The following is a 19,283-nucleotide window of genomic DNA, read 5'->3' as shown; positions in this document are numbered from 1 at the left end:
ACACACACACACACACACACACAGCTCACCCGGCGATGTTGCTAATGGAGAGACTCTTGGAGAGGTTGTTGCCATGGAAAGTCATGATGCTGGTGTGTCTTCGTGATGGGATCATCAGGGAAGAATGGTCTTCGGGGGACAAGATGGCAGACCAGGGACGCTCCCTTGTCCCACCAGCTGGTTCAGAGACAGATGCATTACAGGGGATAAATATTGTACTCATCACTGCGTACTACATTAACAAGTAGGCTGGTCCTCATTTTTATCTGAAAAGCATTCTCATCCAGCTGCCTGATTCTAAACTTTTCACTTAAATCTATCTAGTGATTGTCCCTGATGCTGGATGTGCTTTGTCTACATTCTTTGTATATATCTGTCCTTTTTTGTGTCTGGTTATGTGTGTTTACCTTCTCTGTGCTATACTCATTAGCTCGTTAAATAAAGGTTATATACAGGGTAGTGAAAAGAAGCCTGCAAACCTTCCAACGACCACAGGAGATCCTAAGAGCGTCCCTGAGAAAAGGATTTAAACTAGCTGGTTTGTTTACCCCCAAATGTGATGTAGTCTTAGGAGCAGGAGAAGTTCTATCGTTTGATAGAGAATTTCTTCTTTTAATCTAGTAACCCTTTAACTGATCTAAAAACATACTAAATGTGGAGATACTTGTGGTGTTGCCAAGTAGATGGAATGTTTCTCTGGGAAATCTGCACAGATGTCTTGCCAACTCACTTTGAATCGTGGCACTAAAGCTAGTAGCACCATACTGTTTGTATTTCCTCTTCTATGGAGGAGCCCTAATTACAACTGTCTTCACTGAACTTACAAAAGTCCTAAAACATGTTGTGAATGTACAAGAAGTCATTTACCGAACTTGATTTAGTTAAGCTACCTCCAATCCTAATTATTGCTAAAGAAAAATGTTCAAAGAGCTTCATTGTGGATTTCTGCAGGTGAAAACTGGAAATGAAAATTTGAAAGAATTTGCTTTGACACTCACATTTGTTCCTCAAAGTGACTGTAGGAAAAGAGGTTGAATCTGGTACTGTAAACTGCTGTTTGGGCAACTAGCCAGAGGAACAGAGAATAAAAGCACAAATGAGGAGATCAAATCAATATTGGCTGCAGGACAGCAGAATACTAGAGAATCAGCGGAGGAGTTACCCTTACCTTCATCTTCACCTTGGCACAAACAGGCAGGCTGTCCCTGCAGCTCTTGTGGACGGAAGCATTACAGTCTGGAAAGAAAGCAACAGAACACTCTGTGAATACTATGAGCATGGTGGGGATGAAGGTGGTGGGGGTGTTGAGGGGTGTGTGTGGAAAGGTGGGGGCTAGAAATTCTGACTGGTTTTCATAGCCGGCCAGGAAACTCCACCAGCCCACTAATGAAAGCCAGACTGAGCAAGGGCCTGTGATGCAATCGAGGGGTAATACTGCTCGTGGATGAAGGAGAAAGAAAAAGAAAGATGAGGAATGACACACACATAAACACTGCATTGGATGGGGACATTTCCATTATATAAACATTCCCAAATCAGGAAAGGGTCATCCTTTAAGATTGCTAAAATAGGAGCTGATTCGTACTGTCAAATCATTCTGTACAACTTTGCAGCAACAGTTGATCAAGAAGGAACAGAGGAACAAACAACGGTCTCTCGTTGTCTCAAAGAGATAGCCTCACAAATTCACTGTCACAAAAAACTTACTTTCATACAGGCATGTTTTCAATAGACAGAAGGGTTTTAAACCGACATGTTGCACAAGAGAAACCCAAAAGACCTTGTCATTCATGCTAACTGCATAAACCATTTCCACTCTTAGGATTACATCAACACACTTATGATCTGAGTAAGGGTGAGACCATAATCCTGTGTATTAAGTCATAGTTGAGACATATAGAAGGGCAGCAACACTTTCAGGGTTAGGGCTTCTAATTCCACTTCCACCTAACACATGAAACTTCTATATAGTTGGGTTACTGTAAAAGACATTTGGATAAAAGTATCATCCTAGTAGATCATGGGATTTATATCTAATTAGGATCTGCACAATAAAACCAGCCACAATTCTTGCAGTGTTTTTCTCCTCTTGAATGTTTTTGGGTATTGTATTGCTTTTTGTGGACGTCTAACTAATTCCAGCTAATATCAGACAAAGGATCACTGTTTTTGTCTGTTGAATGAACACCAGCCAGACATCTGCGACGACAAACCTCTTGAAAATACCTTCCAAACTGTCTGGGTTCCAACAATACGAACCAGGCCAACAGAACACAACAAGAGTTGTTTTCTCCAGCCAGAAGAATCTGGGCAGATTGTGACCATTGAGAGGATCGCTGCGATCCATCGCAGAGCTGGTTTCTCCTTTTTAGGCTTTTTTTAGGGTTGCGCCAAAGGCTTGTGCAATAACCTACATCCTCTTTAGGGCTGCTGCTGCTGCTGCTGCTGCTGCTGCTGCTGCTGCTGTTTCAGTGGAAAACAATACAAATACCATTTTGTTGTCTATACTGAAAGCCATTAGAAGTAGCCCTTCAGAGAGTTTCACTATTTCAAACAAATCATGAAGCTGGCATAGCCAAGTATAAGTGATTCTGCTTTAAAAAAAATCTTTTTGACATTACAACACACACGCAAACTATAGAACTGGGCATCACTAAATGGAAGGCCACGGTGCAGCCCCGGCCCAAGTGACGGTTTTGTCCGGACCCATGACCTATTTCTGATAAATTAAAGGGAATAAACAATTATCTCCATGGAGCGTTGTCTGTTTGTTTTTTACAATGGGCTGGGGCTGATCCAGCTAATCCAGATAGAATGGCACTAACTTCAGCCAAACAAATTGATTGATTACTGTGCACAGACAGCTCATAGAGAGAACAACAGTGTAAGAGAGAGGACTTCCTGGCCACCGCCTGTGTCTGAGACGGTTCTCCCTGGTCTAACCAGAGTAGCACTACACACCGGGATCACATTTGATTGACTTAGAGCTGAGTTAGCTTCCTCCGTTATGAACATTATTAACACCAAGTATACCATTCCATGTTCACTAGGGAGAACCTACACATGTGCATGAGTATGACAATAACTCCATTCAAGATTTAAACTAACAACAGGGCAGCTACAGGCCCCTTCCTCTCACTAGGAAAGGAGGCAGAAATGGTTATTCAATTATAAAAGAGAAAAAGGAGCTGCTCGATGTGTCTGTATGTTAAAAGTATCTAAAAATATGGCTGAAATATTATGGAAATGTTGATTTTATTTGACAGACATAGAAGTTGGCTAGAGGATGCCCTTCAAACTACATGAGGTTCAGACCAAAGCTAGGAGAGTGTTTTAGTAACTGGACCTCTAAGAATTATCACTGAATTTCCCTGTCATACAACACTAATGATATACATTATTAATGCTTTCTGATAATTTTTATTTACATTAGTAACGGTGAAAGCAAACCTATATTTCTATTGTAATCAGTTTACCAACAAACAAAATAAAGTTTTCTTTGTCCATAAATTAAATTCTTCAAATAACATGTGGATGAATCTCTCCAATATAAGGTTCCAAAGTACGGACTGAGCCAGTAAGTCAATGTGATCTCCTGACTCGCATGATCATGCCTAATGATGGACAGCATTTGTGCACCACTGTCCCACTCACTAAACAAGCAGCTTTTCTTCACTATGTGCTGCCAGCAGTGAAGAGAGACTAGCTTATTTTCTAATAAGAAATTAATCTACAATAACACTTGATGGGCTTTAGACAGACCTAAAGTAAAAAGAGTCCTGATCAGTCAAACACAATAAAAGCACACAAAGTGGAACAAAAGAACAATGAAAAAAGGTACTTACATGAGCAATGGAAAGCCTCCTTGGTGTTGAAAGCCTTATTGCACTGGAAGCACTGGGCTGCATGGCCCGAGCCCACTGGTGTGAAAATATGACCATTAACCGCCTTCTTGTCCTTCTCCTTGCCCTCCTTCTCTTTATCCCTTTTCTCTCGATCCTTTTCCTTCACAAGTGGAAGTATCATAGTTAGGAACACAACACCAACTATACAACGAGAGGAATGTAATTACTTCAACTGTGTTACCAGCCAATTAGGAATAAAAAGTGTTGAGTTGTCTGTAGAGTGACAAACATTGACCAAATGTCTCAGCATTTAGCTAGTTGCTTATGGTAATAAATTCCAATCTGAATCCAGCAGAGCAACATCATTACTGTGATGTACTACACAGCAGGGGGCTTTGCATATTAAGTGATGCATTGTTTATGTCTCATTAAAAGGACCTTTTTTGAACGTAGTACATTGTTTCATGGTTCTTTGCCGTTTTGCCTCATTTAAAGACAATGGGATTCTGATTCTAAGACTCTGTTCTATATTTTGTTTTACAGGATAACTTGTAGGGTTTTATAATGATGCGAATGATGACAAGCAGTAGATAACAAATAGGATAAACAATTATAGTTATGGTACTAATTTAATATTAATATTCCATATTGTGGGGTTTTCTCAGCTACTACTAAGATCTTAGTCAAACTGAGAAGGGAAGACTTTACAGTGCTGAAACACAATTCTGCAGGACGCATGACTACTGACGGAGACACGCTGTCTGGGCTTCAGAACGTTGACCTTTCCATTATAGGGCGGTCTTTCTGTTGCCTCTGGATTAATGAACGAGGTCATCCTCAGCTGTTGGTCATCCCTGTACAACTGAGCTGAATCACAATGCCATAAAGTGATGCAGAGAACAACAGAGCTCTTATTCTTTTGGACTTGCATCACAGAGCCTCCACCCAAACCCAGAGGAAATGGGAAAATGGAGTTTCCAGCTTGATTTAATAGCTTGCCCTGGGCCTCTTGGTTTGAGGGGACCACAGAGTTCTGACATACTAGAGCTCATTCTGTTCAGTTGCTTCAAGATAGCATGAGGCTGACTGGAAGTTTTATAGCCATTACTCCACTTAGCATTCATTCTCACTTCCTGCAACAGCTGTCTAACCACAAGGTAAAACACATCGACAAACTTCTACCAACTAGAGGACTAATTAAGTACTTTCAGCACAATGACCTATCAATTGATCTTTTTTTACAAATAGGCTTGATAATAGCTACAAAAATCAACAACACGGGAAGCAAAGATGATTCTCTGCACAATTATTTAACAATAATAATTAATAATAAGACTTGATTGGAAAAAACATCAGTCTACAAAGTAACACCAGGCACTGAACATGACATTGTGACAGTCAATTTCACCACAGTTTGACTGGGAAACCAGATCACTGTCTCAGCCTACCTCCAGCCAACCTTTCCATTTCTTGGAGAAGCCATGGCTCCCTGTGAATCCCCTGCATAACATCCTTGGCTGCGGCTGAAGCTACTGCCAGCACAGAGGCTCTTTTATGAAAGCTGTGATGAGGAAGTGACTTGCTTGCTACAGGAGGGACTAACGACCGAAGGGGTGCAGACACTATGTCAAACCTGCCCACATCTAGAGCTTGTTGGGGAACACTAGGACTTTGGATATTGTACAGAAACTGTTTAGTATTGTGTACAGCAGTGGTCTGTGACACACTGTTTTTTGAAACGCTGAGGTGGTTCTCACTGAATATACTACCCCTATATGATGGAAGCAATCCAGTTGGTGCCAATTTGAATATCAAAGCTCTGCTAATTGTCATGTAGTCCACAACACCATGATCAATAATGTTGACCTTTAACGGGTAGCAACCAGCCGCAGAATCCTGTCACTTTAAAAGCAAAGCGATGACTGAGGTAAGAAATGAGATTATAAAACCACAGCTTACTCCTTCTTCCTGTTTAACTTCCTGTTCACCCCTCTGTGTCTCTTTGCAAGGGCTGCACAATAAAAGACTGCAAACACTTGTTTAAGTAACACTGCATGGTACCCATTATTACCAAATATGACTTTTTAACATGCGATGTTGAGTGCCTGATTTATCAATCGCAGTATTAGGACTTTCAAATCCAATATAGAGAGGTACCTATTACAAAATTATTCTTTCTTTTTTCTTTCTCCTGATAGATGTTATCAGGGATATCATCGCTGACAACGTAAAAAGAAATGACTATTATATTCTCACTGAAAAAAAAACTTCTGCAGATAAATAACTTGACATTGCTCTGTCAAGAATAAAAGTGGACTCGATCACATCTTAAACCAGTCGAGGGACCACAAATTGTTGTGATCTGAAAAATAAACTGACTGGGAAAATCTAAGAGGGGGGAGTTACAAGAAAAAAGTGACTTGCCCTGAAACAAGACACAGAACCCCCAACTGTTTAACTGGAGCTGTTGGGGGGCCAACAGAAGAAGAGGCACAGGGCAGCTCCCAGTGGGAGGCTGAAAAGCAGCCTGGTGTCCACTGATCCTTGCTTGAAGGAATACATGTTTAGGCAGGAGAAGCCTATGAACAGAGGCTGGATTTGAAAGGGAAGTTTAGTAAATAGTATATTTTTAAAAACCGTACCACCGTGTTATTATAAATAAAAACTCCATGTTCCCTCACCCTGGTCTTTTTGTACATCTTGTTCTTGATGTAGCTGAAGGTGCGACTGACTTTGGTCACACTCTTTCCCTCAGTGTCGCTCCGCAGAGGGCCAGGCTCCTCTTCTGATATACTGACACACACACACACACACACACACACACACACACACGCACAAACACAAACACACACACACACACACACACACACACACACACACATAATGTTATCTTCAAAGAGTTGCCTTCACAAGGTTATCTGTTAACACATTCCCAAGATGGTCACAGCACTATAAAGCTTCCATGGAGAACCATTGCTGCTTACCTCTCCACACAGTTTATTTATTGGACTATAAAGTTCCCAGCTGCAGTAAAAAAACTTAACAACTATTTTCTGGTAAAGCAAGTGAGCAGAGTTGGACTGACCTGTATGCTAGGGACCCAGAGGCGCTGGAAAACGACCTCATACCTGGAAAGAAACAAAGAGGAAGTCAGCGATAGCGGTTGGTTGAACAGCTTCTTTTTTTTATTCATTGTTATTTGTCCCAGGTGGAAATTCTCCTTTCTCTGTCTACTAAAGGTGATGGAAATGTCTGTTTAGAGGTTGACCACACTAACCAGCAGGTCATCCTGCTTTCCCTGAATATACAGTAAGTGAATGAACTTACTGACCTACGCTGTGTCTACACAGGAGGCGTTTCAGCCATCCGTCTCACCTGTGTCTCATGGAAAAGGTTTTGTTTCTGTTTTCTCAACCTGGCTCAACCAGACATAAGCCAGAGTGTATTTTTACTCTTCATGTCTATTTGTTCTTTTGTTTTAGGCACGTTACTTAAGTAATTGTTTATTAGACTTTGAGTGCTGACAAAGCAAGGGTGACCTAGAGCCTAGTAATGTGCCTGAACGCATCCTGTGTAGACGTGCAGAGCACTGAGGCTAATGTGCTGCTCACACCACTCCCCCTGTGTAGACACGGTGTAAAGAACCATTCCGGCAAAAAAAGGGTTGTTTCAATCCTGGCTGCAAGAATTGGGCAGAGAATTGAATGATCCATGTCCTACAACAGATACCTTTAAAGTCCTTGAGCAAGGTATTTAACATGAGGTCACCTCATGGAAGCTGCGTAGATGCCAAAAACAAAATGACCGATGAGGGCGGCCAGCACTAAGACCACAAGATGCTAAAGTGTTGCCTTTTAATCCAGTACCATTAATACCTGCTAGATATGAGCTAAAAAAATAAGTTCAGTTTTGCCTGCAAGAAATGGTGCTCTAAATATTTGATCACATTTAAATGATTCTGCCTCCCGCATCTTCACACAAAGCCGTGCCAGTTGTGACGTGCTTGTGTTACCCAAGCTCCATCCAGGCTCCTCTAGTAACCAAACATGGCTCTAGTAACAGCAAAACTGTTATTTTTTTCAATTAATCTCTCATAAAGTTGTATTTTTCATTTGACTGCACATGAGAAAGGAATAATTAAAACATGTAATCAAAGCATACACTGCAGTCTTGGACAAATAATCACCAACGGGTCTTTACGTGTTTGATATCAGTTAAACGTAGGCGCATCTTTTCGACAGAACAACCCTGCCTCCTTCACCATAGTCATTTCTCCCCAATATTCTGAATTACACGCAAATATGCTAAATATTTCTCTGCATTAGAAGGTCAAACCAAAAACGGGATGCAGTTTTTTTCCTCAAGGAGACAGAGAAAACTAACCGAGATATCTTACAGATAAGAAAAGGGAGGGCTCAGTGTCTGACTAAAGGTGACAGGCTCCCATTTATCTGGTGGGCAGTTCACCTGTTTATGGTTATTATTTTTCCTCTTACTCAGGAGATTGTGTTTCATGGTTGCAAAGAGAAAAAACAAAGACTAATTTAAGTAAAGATACCGGGCTGGGTAAGGGACAGAAGAATCTGAGATCTTATTAAATGTTGCCAACAGGAATAATTATTATTATTATCCAATTGCATACCTCAATCAGCTTAATATCAGCAATAATTAATGCTTTCCTCATAAAAAATCTCAGTTGAAGCTCAACCTTTGGACTTCATCTGCTCTCAGTGTGTTAGTTTTATTCATGCCTAAATGCTTTTATGTCTGTTAAGTTGCATCATTCCTTGGGTTGGGAACCAGAGGGTCGCAGGTTCAAGTCCACATATGGACCAAAGTAAGGAGTGTGGACTGGTAGCTGCCAGTTCACCTCCTCGGCCAGGTGCTCTTGAGCAAGGCACCGTACCTGCTCAGGGTGCTGGTCCAGCTGGCAGCCCACTTCCTCTTACATCTCTCCTTTTGTGCATGAATAGGTGTTGAGCATGTGTGTGTATTCCAGGCCTGTGTGTAGTGATTACTAACAAACAGAGTGGAAATAGTAATTTCCCCACTGCGGATCAGTAAACAGTATAAATATGAATTAATTAAAATATTCAAAATAATATATCATGTGTATTTTGTGATGAAATATTAGAAATTCATAACAATTGTATCTTCAGTCAGCGTGTCTGCATCTATTTTAACGATTTCAGTAAGCTTTCATGAGACCTAAACCAAGGGGACAAAAAATCTCTACTGCTGGCCACATGGCTGCGTAGCCAACTACTGGTTCATTAACATCCCAGTGTATCTAAAATCCATCCTGGATCAAAACAATGCTCTGCTTATCCCAATGTCAACTGGACTCTTTTCAGCAGTATGAGCAGTCATCACTTTTAGATTTCATATTCAGTGAAAAGAACAGTATTGGCCCCTTTGGTTACAGTCGTGTGAGGGAGATGCTAACAGGAACAACTACTACCACAGCTAGTTTCTACGGCAGCTATATTCACAGTTCCTTACTTACTCAAGTTATCCTCATCATCGCTAGATGAAAAGTCCCCATAAACGAACTGAGACTTAGATTTTGGGATGATGGGGGAAAGGTTGAAAGAGAAGGAAATGCGCCTCTTACGTCTCAGATGTCCCACTGGTGGGGAGGCAGGAAGGAAAGAACACGGCTTGAACTTATTAAAATTAAGAAAATTTCTAATAACAGTTAGGACAGTGGATAGGGGGTAGAAATGTCAAGACAAAGACATAATATCTGACGTATAATTAACTGTGAAGAAATCCAGAAATCATGTACAGGCCCTGCACACTCACACACTTATGTTGACATATTTTGACTTATTTTGATAAGTTCTGCTCGGGCTGAATTTGGGTGGAGCAGCTGTGGGGGGAGGAGCATGGCTGAGTTGGTTTGATCGATTGAGTCAATGGACACCTCTGTATATAACCACCTTTCTACTGTATTCAACTAGCAAACTCATTAATGTCCTCCCCTGCCAGGATCCTTTCCATCTACACATCTAGCTTTTCCCCATCATTGTTGGGACTGATTCATCAATACAGGAAATCATAATGAAATCTACATGTTGTGTTATTTTTCATATAAACTGCACATTGGGCCTTCTGAGCTTAGAAAAAAAGAGCATGTGAAAGACACTTTGAAATATTGTATGCTCCACTTGTAATTTTGTGTTATTCATTTTTAGATATTATGAGTTTAAAGCAGGATAATAAAATGGGAATGTATTGATAAAGAGGTCAGATATGTTTAACTTTACAAGTATGACTGGATATGGATCTGTAATTGTAATTTGAGGCTACATCCACTCTAATATGGTTTTCATAACTTTTGCTAAGATTACACCTCACATCCACACTACCAGCGCTTACTAACCCTATATCGGAGACTTGCTTATCCAGTTTTAGTTTAAAAAGCTTCAAGGTTGACTTTTAATTTGGAAGGGTGGAAACAGAGACTTGAGACTTGATACAAATGACTCAGACAACCAGATTCAAGTGTTAGCAGTTTGGACGTTTCCTTTCCTAATTAGTCTTAGCCCTAGCACGTGAATCTTTTCCAGAAGGAAAAAGATGACATCAGCACAGAATACTGGTGGTATTCAACATGAATAACAAATTAGAGCGGTTTCTGACCTTGTTGTCAATGCTAGCAGCTGTTGTGCAGTTAAACTCTTAATTTTATTTTACTAATACTGCCTCCATGTTGACACTGAAATGGTGCTAAAACGCTCGCGAGGACGGTTTTAAAATGTAGTAGTAACAGAACAGCAGCCCCACGACTTCTTACTCACCATCAATGTCTCTGTGGCTGATGGCGAGCATGGAGACAGACTTGGTGAGGGGCAGGGTCAAGGGAGGACAGCTGTTTCGAAGAGGGCGATACCGCCTTGATTTCTAGAGCAAGAGACACAAGCTTGGGTCAAACAGTGCATGGCGATATAAAAAAGGGAAAGTAAACCAGGCAGAGATAACATGCTACAAAGAGGTCCCAGTCATAAAAAGGAAACAGGAACCAAAAACTAAAAAGGGAAACTACACAAACGATTTGATGTTGTGTTCACATTTAGTTTTAAATGCAATGTGATGGGAGAGAAGCCGCCTGAGGAAAGTGATGTTTCTTAATTCTTACTAATCCCCAAACTGACAAAATTCCCTAGACTGTTTATAAGTCTTGTTTATGTATAAGCTTAACAAATCATTTTTTCCTCTCATGTGAATTAGGCTGAGGGTGTTTTAGAGGATCCCTCAGGGCCGACTGCGTGACAGTATGAAGATATGACATCTGAAGGACAAATGAGTGTGTGTGTGTGTGTGTGTGTGTGTGTGTGTGTGTGTGTGTGTGTGTGTGCGTGCGTGCGTGCGTGCGTGCGTGCGTGTGTGTGTGTGTGTGCGTGCGTGCGCATGTGCGTGCGTGCGTGTTAGCTGACCGAGTCATGTGGTCGGCCATGATCCCCCAGCTCCTCCTGCTCCTCTGTCAGAGAAACCAGGGAGCCCCTGTCATCGCTGTCATGCCGGCACATCCTTGAAGGCTCACGGATTTGAGGCCCCTGAATGGTGGGGCCCCTCAGCTCCGTCTGGGCCACACTGAGCCCCTCCAGGCTGTAGCTGTTTGGACAAAAAGAAGGCAGAGTTGACATCAAAGAAGGAGGAATACACATCCACTCCACTAGTCTCTCTGGACTTTTCTATTACAGCGTTCTGGTTACACACAGCTACTGCTGCAACAAACACAACAAGGCATGCACACACGCACCTGTTGAGAACACACACACACACACACACACACACACAACCCTGCACAGTGTTTAGCCAGCTGAGTTATCACTGAGCTCCGGAGCAGATTTACAGCTGAAGCAGCAGCAAACGTCTTCCAACATCAGCATCAGCTCAGAGAGCTCTGCAGCTGTGATTTACAGGCCCAATTACATCGGTCTATGACTGGAAATAAGAGGCCTTGAAAAATTCAATACAATGATTATGGAGAGGAAAACTACAGCTGCATTTCAGGATGAGCTATGCTACATGGCCACAGCTCTATTCGCTTCAGGAAAGACGCTGTGATACTAGGAGTAAAGCTCCAGCAGTAAATCTCTCTTATCTCCAGCCCTTGGGTTTTTATGGATCTCTAGTATCCAGCAAATCATCAGTCTAACACATTCAAACATCACTAACCTAAACTGGACCAAAAGAATCATGACTTGGTGATTATCAGTGACCAGCGTCAAGCAGCACTCACCTATCCTCAGGGCTGTGAAGGTAGATGACTATATCTGTCATAATAAGGCCTGCTTCCTGCCACGGTTATTACATACTATCCTTCAGAGCCACAAGGTCCTCGGTCCTGAATCATGAGTAACACCAGCAGCTGTTGCAGCTCTCAGCTGCAGCAAGGTATGGGCTGACTGATTGGGCAGAGCATGCACACACCCAAGTGCATGCATGTACACAGGCATATACACCCACAAAAACAGCAAATGCAAATCAAGCAGCATGTAAATGCATCCTATTCAAAGAAGGTCACATGCTCTGAGCAAGAAAGAAAAAAACATCACAAACACACATAAACAAAAAACTGCACCTGAGGGAACTAACTACTTCCACACCATGGCTGTGGGGAGCATCAGGAGGACACCAGTTGAGGTGTGAGTGTGAGGTGGAGACATTAATAAGGAGAAGACTGGAGATTGAGATAAAGAAGAGCAAAGTATGCAAGCATGTAAGTAGGTAAGAATGGCAGAGTTTGCAGTGAAGCAGATAAGAAGGATGTCAAAAGGACAGAGTTACTGGGATGTCTGAAAAGAGTGATCATGATTTGGAAGAAGGGGACTACTTCCTAAGTATGAACAGTAGATTTCACAGTGGCTAGCATGAACACTGTAAATGGGTTCAAGTTCATTTTTTGCTGCAATTTTGTGGTAATATCAATAGCACACAGGAAATAAACTTGAATCTAAGCAGTTTCCCATAAATGCAATATTGTCAGAATGGCCTAGGTACTATTAATGCTAATGAAATCATGCTTGTGGTAGCCACTACTCTCTTCAATGTAAAAGATGTGGCCCGATGGTTAGAGTAGTGTTCTCTGACCACAAGAGCCATGTCTTAATTAGAGCTTGACAGACATAGAGGCAGGCTGATAGTATTGGCCATTATTTGCAAATCACGGATACAGTGGCTTGAGAAAGGGATCCATTAAATAACTGGCCTTTAAAATTAAAATGTGCCTGCCTCCATGGGAATTTAACATAGGGGGGTGCCTGGGTCCCATCCCAACGGACTCCATTAAGCCACCGTGTGACTGCTATCATTACCCTAACTGAAGAAGCCTACCTGGGCAAGCCTGTTTTCAAAGCCATCAGCCTAGCTAAGAAGTACAGGGTGAGGGTTTGTCTTAGCCCACAGAACTGAAACAACAACACTTGATGTTGAAAATTGCATGGTTCTTCTTCAAGACTGACTCCCACTCACCTCATTAGCAAGAAAACCATTCTCCTTTCACCGATAACAATTCTGCACAGAGCAACTACTTTTGTCCAGTTTGTACTGCTGTGGGACACACACATATTCTCCAAAATCCTCTGAAGTCTTACAGTTTTGAAAGATTCCCTACAGGAACTAACTACACCAAGTAAGTGTGTGACTGGGTCACTTACTGTTCTCAATCGCTCGCCAATACAGTCCTCTGAGCCTCCAGAGTTAAAGTCTTCTTTTTGCACGTGGCTGCTTATTATTAACACTGCAGTAAAAACCACCAGTTTGCTTAACCATCTATTTACCCCAGTATTTCTTGCACAGTCTAACAGGTGAAAAGAACAGTCTTCAGCACTGTTACCTTAAGGGATGGAGCACAATGCAGCAGTAGTTCAGCAAGCATACATTAAAAGGTGGCTACATTACATGAATTTGCCATTGCACGTCACCTGACAACAAGTCAATCTTAACATCACATGAACTACTGAAAGGGATTAATTAGTACCTTCTCCTGTGAAAGGTCGGCTTCCTCTCACCAGGACTATGGGCAGAGCTGAACGTGTTGGATAAGAGAAAGAGAGAGAGAGACGGAGAGGGGTGCATGATCGGTGAGAGGAGTTGGTATATGAGGGGATAGCAGGTCAGTAAGGACATAATGAATGAATAAATGACAAACAATTTCATTTTCTGATGGAACCATAATCTTTTTAGTTGGTTGGATATCTCTGGCACTATTGTGTCTATGGAGCTCTGAGGCGCAGGCCACCATGTTGGAGGACAAAGGCATTTCTTCAGAATCATGATCTTAAAGGAGAAGTGTGTTTAAACATTTTGGGAAATACGCTTATTGCTTTCTTAGAGTTAAAGTAAGATAAAAAGATTGATACCATATTCAAATAGGAAGCTGAAACCAGGAGATAGTTAGCTTAGCTTAGCTTAGCTTATCAAACAAGTGGAAACATCTAGCCCTGCTCTGTCCATAGGCCACAAAATCTACCTACCACCACATCTAAAAGTACAATAAGAAATGAAGAAGAATAACTTTAGCTCCCTTGACCCTTAAGCAATTTAGGCAGGTTTATGTGCCATGTGGAAGTTACTACGCCCGGCCAAGAAATAGCCCTGTGCATAACCCCCAATTTAAAGGAAAGCGCCAACTCTTTGGGACTTTAGCTTATCACTGTTACCCCCAGAGTTAGACAAGTCATTACATGGCCTTCTCATCTCCGTGCTGCTGTAACTCTGTCTGATGCCCCCAGCATTAGCTTAGCCTAGCACAGATCCTGCATGTAAGTGGTTCCAACTAGCTACTGCTCCCAATAATTGACAAAATAACACCAACATGTTCCTATATACAGGTTGGGAATTGTATTGTCACAAGGTGTACAAATAACAAGGTCACATGACACACAGCCATCTGCTAACCTCATACTAACTGGGAACTATACTCTCAGAAAGGCTCACTAATTACTCTTATTGCATTCGTTTTTCTTTTACTTTACATTCTGTATAGTGAAATAATTGTCAATGCTTCACACTGCATGCACTGTTAGCAGCAGGAAGAACCTTTTTAGAAATGTTTTGACATAACATGCTCACTAGTGTGCACAACATGCTTTCTTATGTGCTCCAGTGCCTCATTTCATCCATAAAGTGCCCCCCGGTTAAAAATGATTCTTCTTTGTGTCATTGATTACAAGTAAAGACAAACTACAGAAAGCTGACTGGAATTGTAGCAGCTGGTTAAAGTCACAAAGCAGTTGTTTTACTGTTTTCACTCCAACATCGTGGCACAGGCCTTTTGTTGCATGGCAACTACTCCGCCAACAGTCCATCGCCATTCTATCAAGGCAAAATAGATGTCAATGGCTTGTGGTTAATGTGCTCTGCATTATGTTCTTAGTGTGTCAATGTGGGAGCAAAGTATTATGTGTGAACTTATGACTATACTGTACATGTTGCTGTGAGTATGTGTCTCTGTGTCATTGTGTGTATGCTTGTGTGTGCGCACAATTTTGGTAGCTCTCTTACCAACACCAGGCAAATGGCAAAACAGCTGCTCACAGCAGGAAGAGGAAACACTTAACACGGCACATTGTGAATGACATCAACAAGCTCTAATGATACTGACACCTGCACACATAAGGTCTACTGGGATCTACTGACTACGAAACACAAACTAACTAATACCAGCAGCCAATGTTGAGGACAAAGAAGTAACGTTCCTATCTCGCTATCAATTCAACTCCATCCACAATGTCATTAGAAATCCTTCACCCTAAACAATCAAGTATAATCTGGTCTCCTTCTCAGCCTCACCTCCTGTGGTTCATCTCTGCTTCTCCTCTGTTGTTCTTTCCAGGCCCCCAGCTGTGGCGGCGAAGAGGCGACAGGGAGCGGATACTGTTCCGGAGTAGACAGGAGCGGCGTGGCACCTCTGTCACTCTGTCTTTGGCTTCTTCTTCAGCTTCTCCTGCTCCTCCACCACCACCACCACTGTCCAGTCCTGCAGTGATAGGAGCCCCAGTCTGGATGCTCTCTTCTGGGCTCCAGCTGCATTCCAGACCCTGGCTGCACTCGGGACTAGAGCTAGACAGACCGATGCTGGCGGTGTCGTCTGCCGAGGAACAGGAGACGGAAAGCTCGCTGGCACTGTCTCCTCCTGTCACTGGTTCATTGTTCTGCAGAAATCCCCCCCCCAAAAAAAATTATATATATATATATAAGTATACACATATAATAATTATTTTTATCATTGAAAAGCCAGACTGCCTATCCGAATCATGTGCAAATGGAGAACGGTAAAGTAAAAGAAGCACCACCTGAAATAGACAGTTCATCGTGAGCCACAAGAACAGCTTCATTAATTTAAAAATAAGTGAAATCAATGCCAAAATCTATTGAAATGTTGATTGATTTATTAGGTGTAAAAATAGCTGCTTTCTTTTTTTATTCACATCTATCCCACCACTAATAAAGGAGCGCTCCAGTGAAAAGAGTACTACAACTGGCAGTATTTCTGCTCACAGAAACACATAGGAAGGAGGCCTGAACCCTGACACATCCTGGTCACCTAGCTACAGTAAGTGGGGGACACATAAAACATATGAGGCAATTTCACTATTTTAACAACCACATAGATATAGAATGTACTAACAGGATACAACAGAATAGGATAGAAACAGAAACTAAATGGAATAATTCAATGTGGATGTGGCCTTTCTATCCATTTTATTTCTATGGATAGAAAATAATAAAACCGAATACTACAGAACAGTAACTAGAGAACAGAACAAACAGGACAGGACAGAACAAAATGCTATGGTATATCATGCAACAGAACACAACTGACTAGAATAAAACGGAAACAGTATAGAAGAGAAAAGAACAGATGCTCTTCAAATTATTGTTAGTAAATCTCAGTTATTGTATTGTATCTCCATCAGCATTTCTTCACTGTAGCATACGATGAATGAAGAGAATTCTGCAGAGCTATTTAACCCACAGGAATGGGATAAAATGAGGACCAAATGGCAAAGCTTCCGATAATGAGCCAAAGCCACTTTATAGAAACACTGACATTAAAACAAACACCAATAAATGATGGCAACCTTGAGAAAACAAACCTTTCCCAGGAAATCGTTATATAAGTTGTATGTGTGTGTGTGTAAATATTATACATATATATATATACATACATACATATATATATATATATATATATATAGACACAAATACATACACACATACATACTGTATATATATTTTTTTTATTTTTGTTTTTTTTAGAGAGAGAGAGAGAGAGAGAGAGAGAGAGAGAGAGAGAGATTTGTCAGTTAAGGTACTAGATTTAGAGCATTGATTCCAGTAAAACACACACACACACACACACACACACACACACAGGTATTGTATAGTCCATTCAGAGCTAGCTTGGAGGTGTGAGCTTTAACTGAGCCTATTGTGCTGCCAGCTGCAGTGAGAGAGCCGAGCATAGAGCTGCTTCTGTTAGAGAGCTGGGAATGAAAGATTTGCTTGATGCTGCGGACACGACTTCCTGTGGGAGTGAGAGACCACATGAGTGTGTGTGTGTGTGTGTGTGTGTGTGTGTGTGTGTTCTGACTGCATGTTTCTGAGGCACATAACTTTAGCTTTAGAGCTGGGAGAAAGAAGCGGTTGAGTTCTTAACTTTATCTTATATGTTAGGCTCTTAGATAATGCCATATCCTCACACACTAGTGAGCATTTAAAGTTACACTGACTCAGGGGTACATGGACATGACACCCGCTCAACTGACATGTTACTGGAATCAATGCCATGAGTTCCTTTGAGTTTCTCTGCTCATTCTTCTACTGCTTCTAGAAAATGTACAATATTGTATCTTACAAAAGATGATAGGTAGAGACATTAATCCCCTCTTACTGCAGCTGAATTTAGCTGCTGTGGTCTGTGTGTGCTGTGTAGAATCAAAGCATGTGGATGTTACGGCCCATTTGGGTCATCCCTGTCACTTAACCTTCAGCATCATACTATATTCTCAGGGCAGCGAATGTTCCCTGTGCTGATGTTTTCCATTGATGTTTACAACAACCAGGAAATTCAGTTCACATTAGCATGAGCGTGTTTCAAGTGCTCAATGCATCAACACTTTCAACAGCAGCGGAGTGACAGCAGGGACCACGGCTTGTACTCCCCCAGCAGCAGTGTGGAGCTGTCGGCTTAAAAAGATGCTTAGTAGATGTTTGGCATCTCAGCCTTGAGGCGCTGATGAGTTATTAGTCAAGCCTAGACCGACAAAATAGCAACAGTACTTTCCATATTCTATTTAATCGCTATAGGGCAAACACAAAAATATGTATGTATATTTATGGTGTTTAGCTTGAGTGAACCGGATGTTTGGAACACAGGTACAAGTTGTTAAACCCTGAATTCACGGCTAAATCAAAGCTAACACATTGTCTATTATTTACATGCATTTATTGATTGTTTTGCAGTTTTTGTAACCAGATGGCCGCCACTCATACAGAAACAAATAAGAGCTAATTTGTGGTTTTTATGATATTTTTGTTCTAGTTCATTTCTGTGCCCCAAATATTCCCACTTGAAACAAAGATTTGAACAATATCTCTGCTTCACTCATATTAACATTGTTATAATTTCAGGGCATTGTTTATAATGAACTTGACACTGATTATGGATAAGTGGGATTAGGGGATTTAGCTGGTAAACACAATACAACTAGCAAATCTTGAGTTGTCAGTCCAGTTTGTCTGTCCTGGAGGTAAAATGTGGTAAATGTCTTGCAGCAAAGACCAAACCTTGAGTCTGACCTTTCTGAAGACACCGTCATATCCTGGCTCAGTGTTTAAGAAGCTTTCGATGTCGCTGCCAGAGTCCCTGTGAGCTGTGGAGGGACAGCTGGTGGCACTGCTGGTTCTACTGGGCAAACTGGGAAATGCTGAAGACTGTGAGGCTCCTAAAAAGACAGACCAACAATGTGTTAATTATGAAATATAGCAGGTGGGAAACACAGATCAATCTGACGTAGAAACCTGTTTAACTCAATCTGATATATAAAGATACCAGGAGAAATCTTGATTAAAGTTACATACATAAGCAGGTCAGTTAGACATCAGCAAAAAGACTTCCGGGAATCTGAGAAGGTGTGAACGCCTGGCAGATCAATGCCACACTGTCCTGACTATAGCCATCTGTAGCTTAACTGTAAAGGCAAACAACTGTTGTTTGTGTGTTTCAAAGGCCTGAGAGCAGAACTGAAGTTACAATCTCATTCAGAGAAAATGACAACTGAAAAATGATATTGATGTACTGCTGACCGGCTTTCATGAAGAGGATAGCATCACCACGGGGCCAACTGGATACTGACAGACTTACAAAGACATTCTGCAGTATTTTGTATTAGCTTTAAAGTTACAAGGAGCAATGAGAGAAAG

At 41.5% G+C, this 19,283-nt stretch overlaps 1 protein-coding gene across 1 annotated transcript in view; it reads right to left on the bottom strand.

Moving 5' to 3' along the window:
- The window catches only part of LOC117943440 (A-kinase anchor protein 13), an 84,861-nt gene that overhangs the window by 22,280 nt on the left and 43,298 nt on the right, over window positions 1–19,283 (bottom strand). The window contains 11 exon segments of the mRNA XM_034869605.1: window positions 17–177; window positions 999–1,065; window positions 1,169–1,236; window positions 3,846–4,005; window positions 6,527–6,638; window positions 6,931–6,973; window positions 10,649–10,751; window positions 11,285–11,462; window positions 13,834–13,881; window positions 15,648–16,009; window positions 18,660–18,805. Of these exon segments, the coding sequence (XP_034725496.1) occupies window positions 17–177; window positions 999–1,065; window positions 1,169–1,236; window positions 3,846–4,005; window positions 6,527–6,638; window positions 6,931–6,973; window positions 10,649–10,751; window positions 11,285–11,462; window positions 13,834–13,881; window positions 15,648–16,009; window positions 18,660–18,805 (1,448 nt within the window).

This window comes from Etheostoma cragini, chromosome 1, assembly GCF_013103735.1.
Source record: "Etheostoma cragini isolate CJK2018 chromosome 1, CSU_Ecrag_1.0, whole genome shotgun sequence".
NCBI classification, from domain to species: Eukaryota; Metazoa; Chordata; class Actinopteri; order Perciformes; family Percidae; genus Etheostoma; species Etheostoma cragini.
This window is presented reverse-complemented; position numbering and strand designations above follow the sequence as displayed.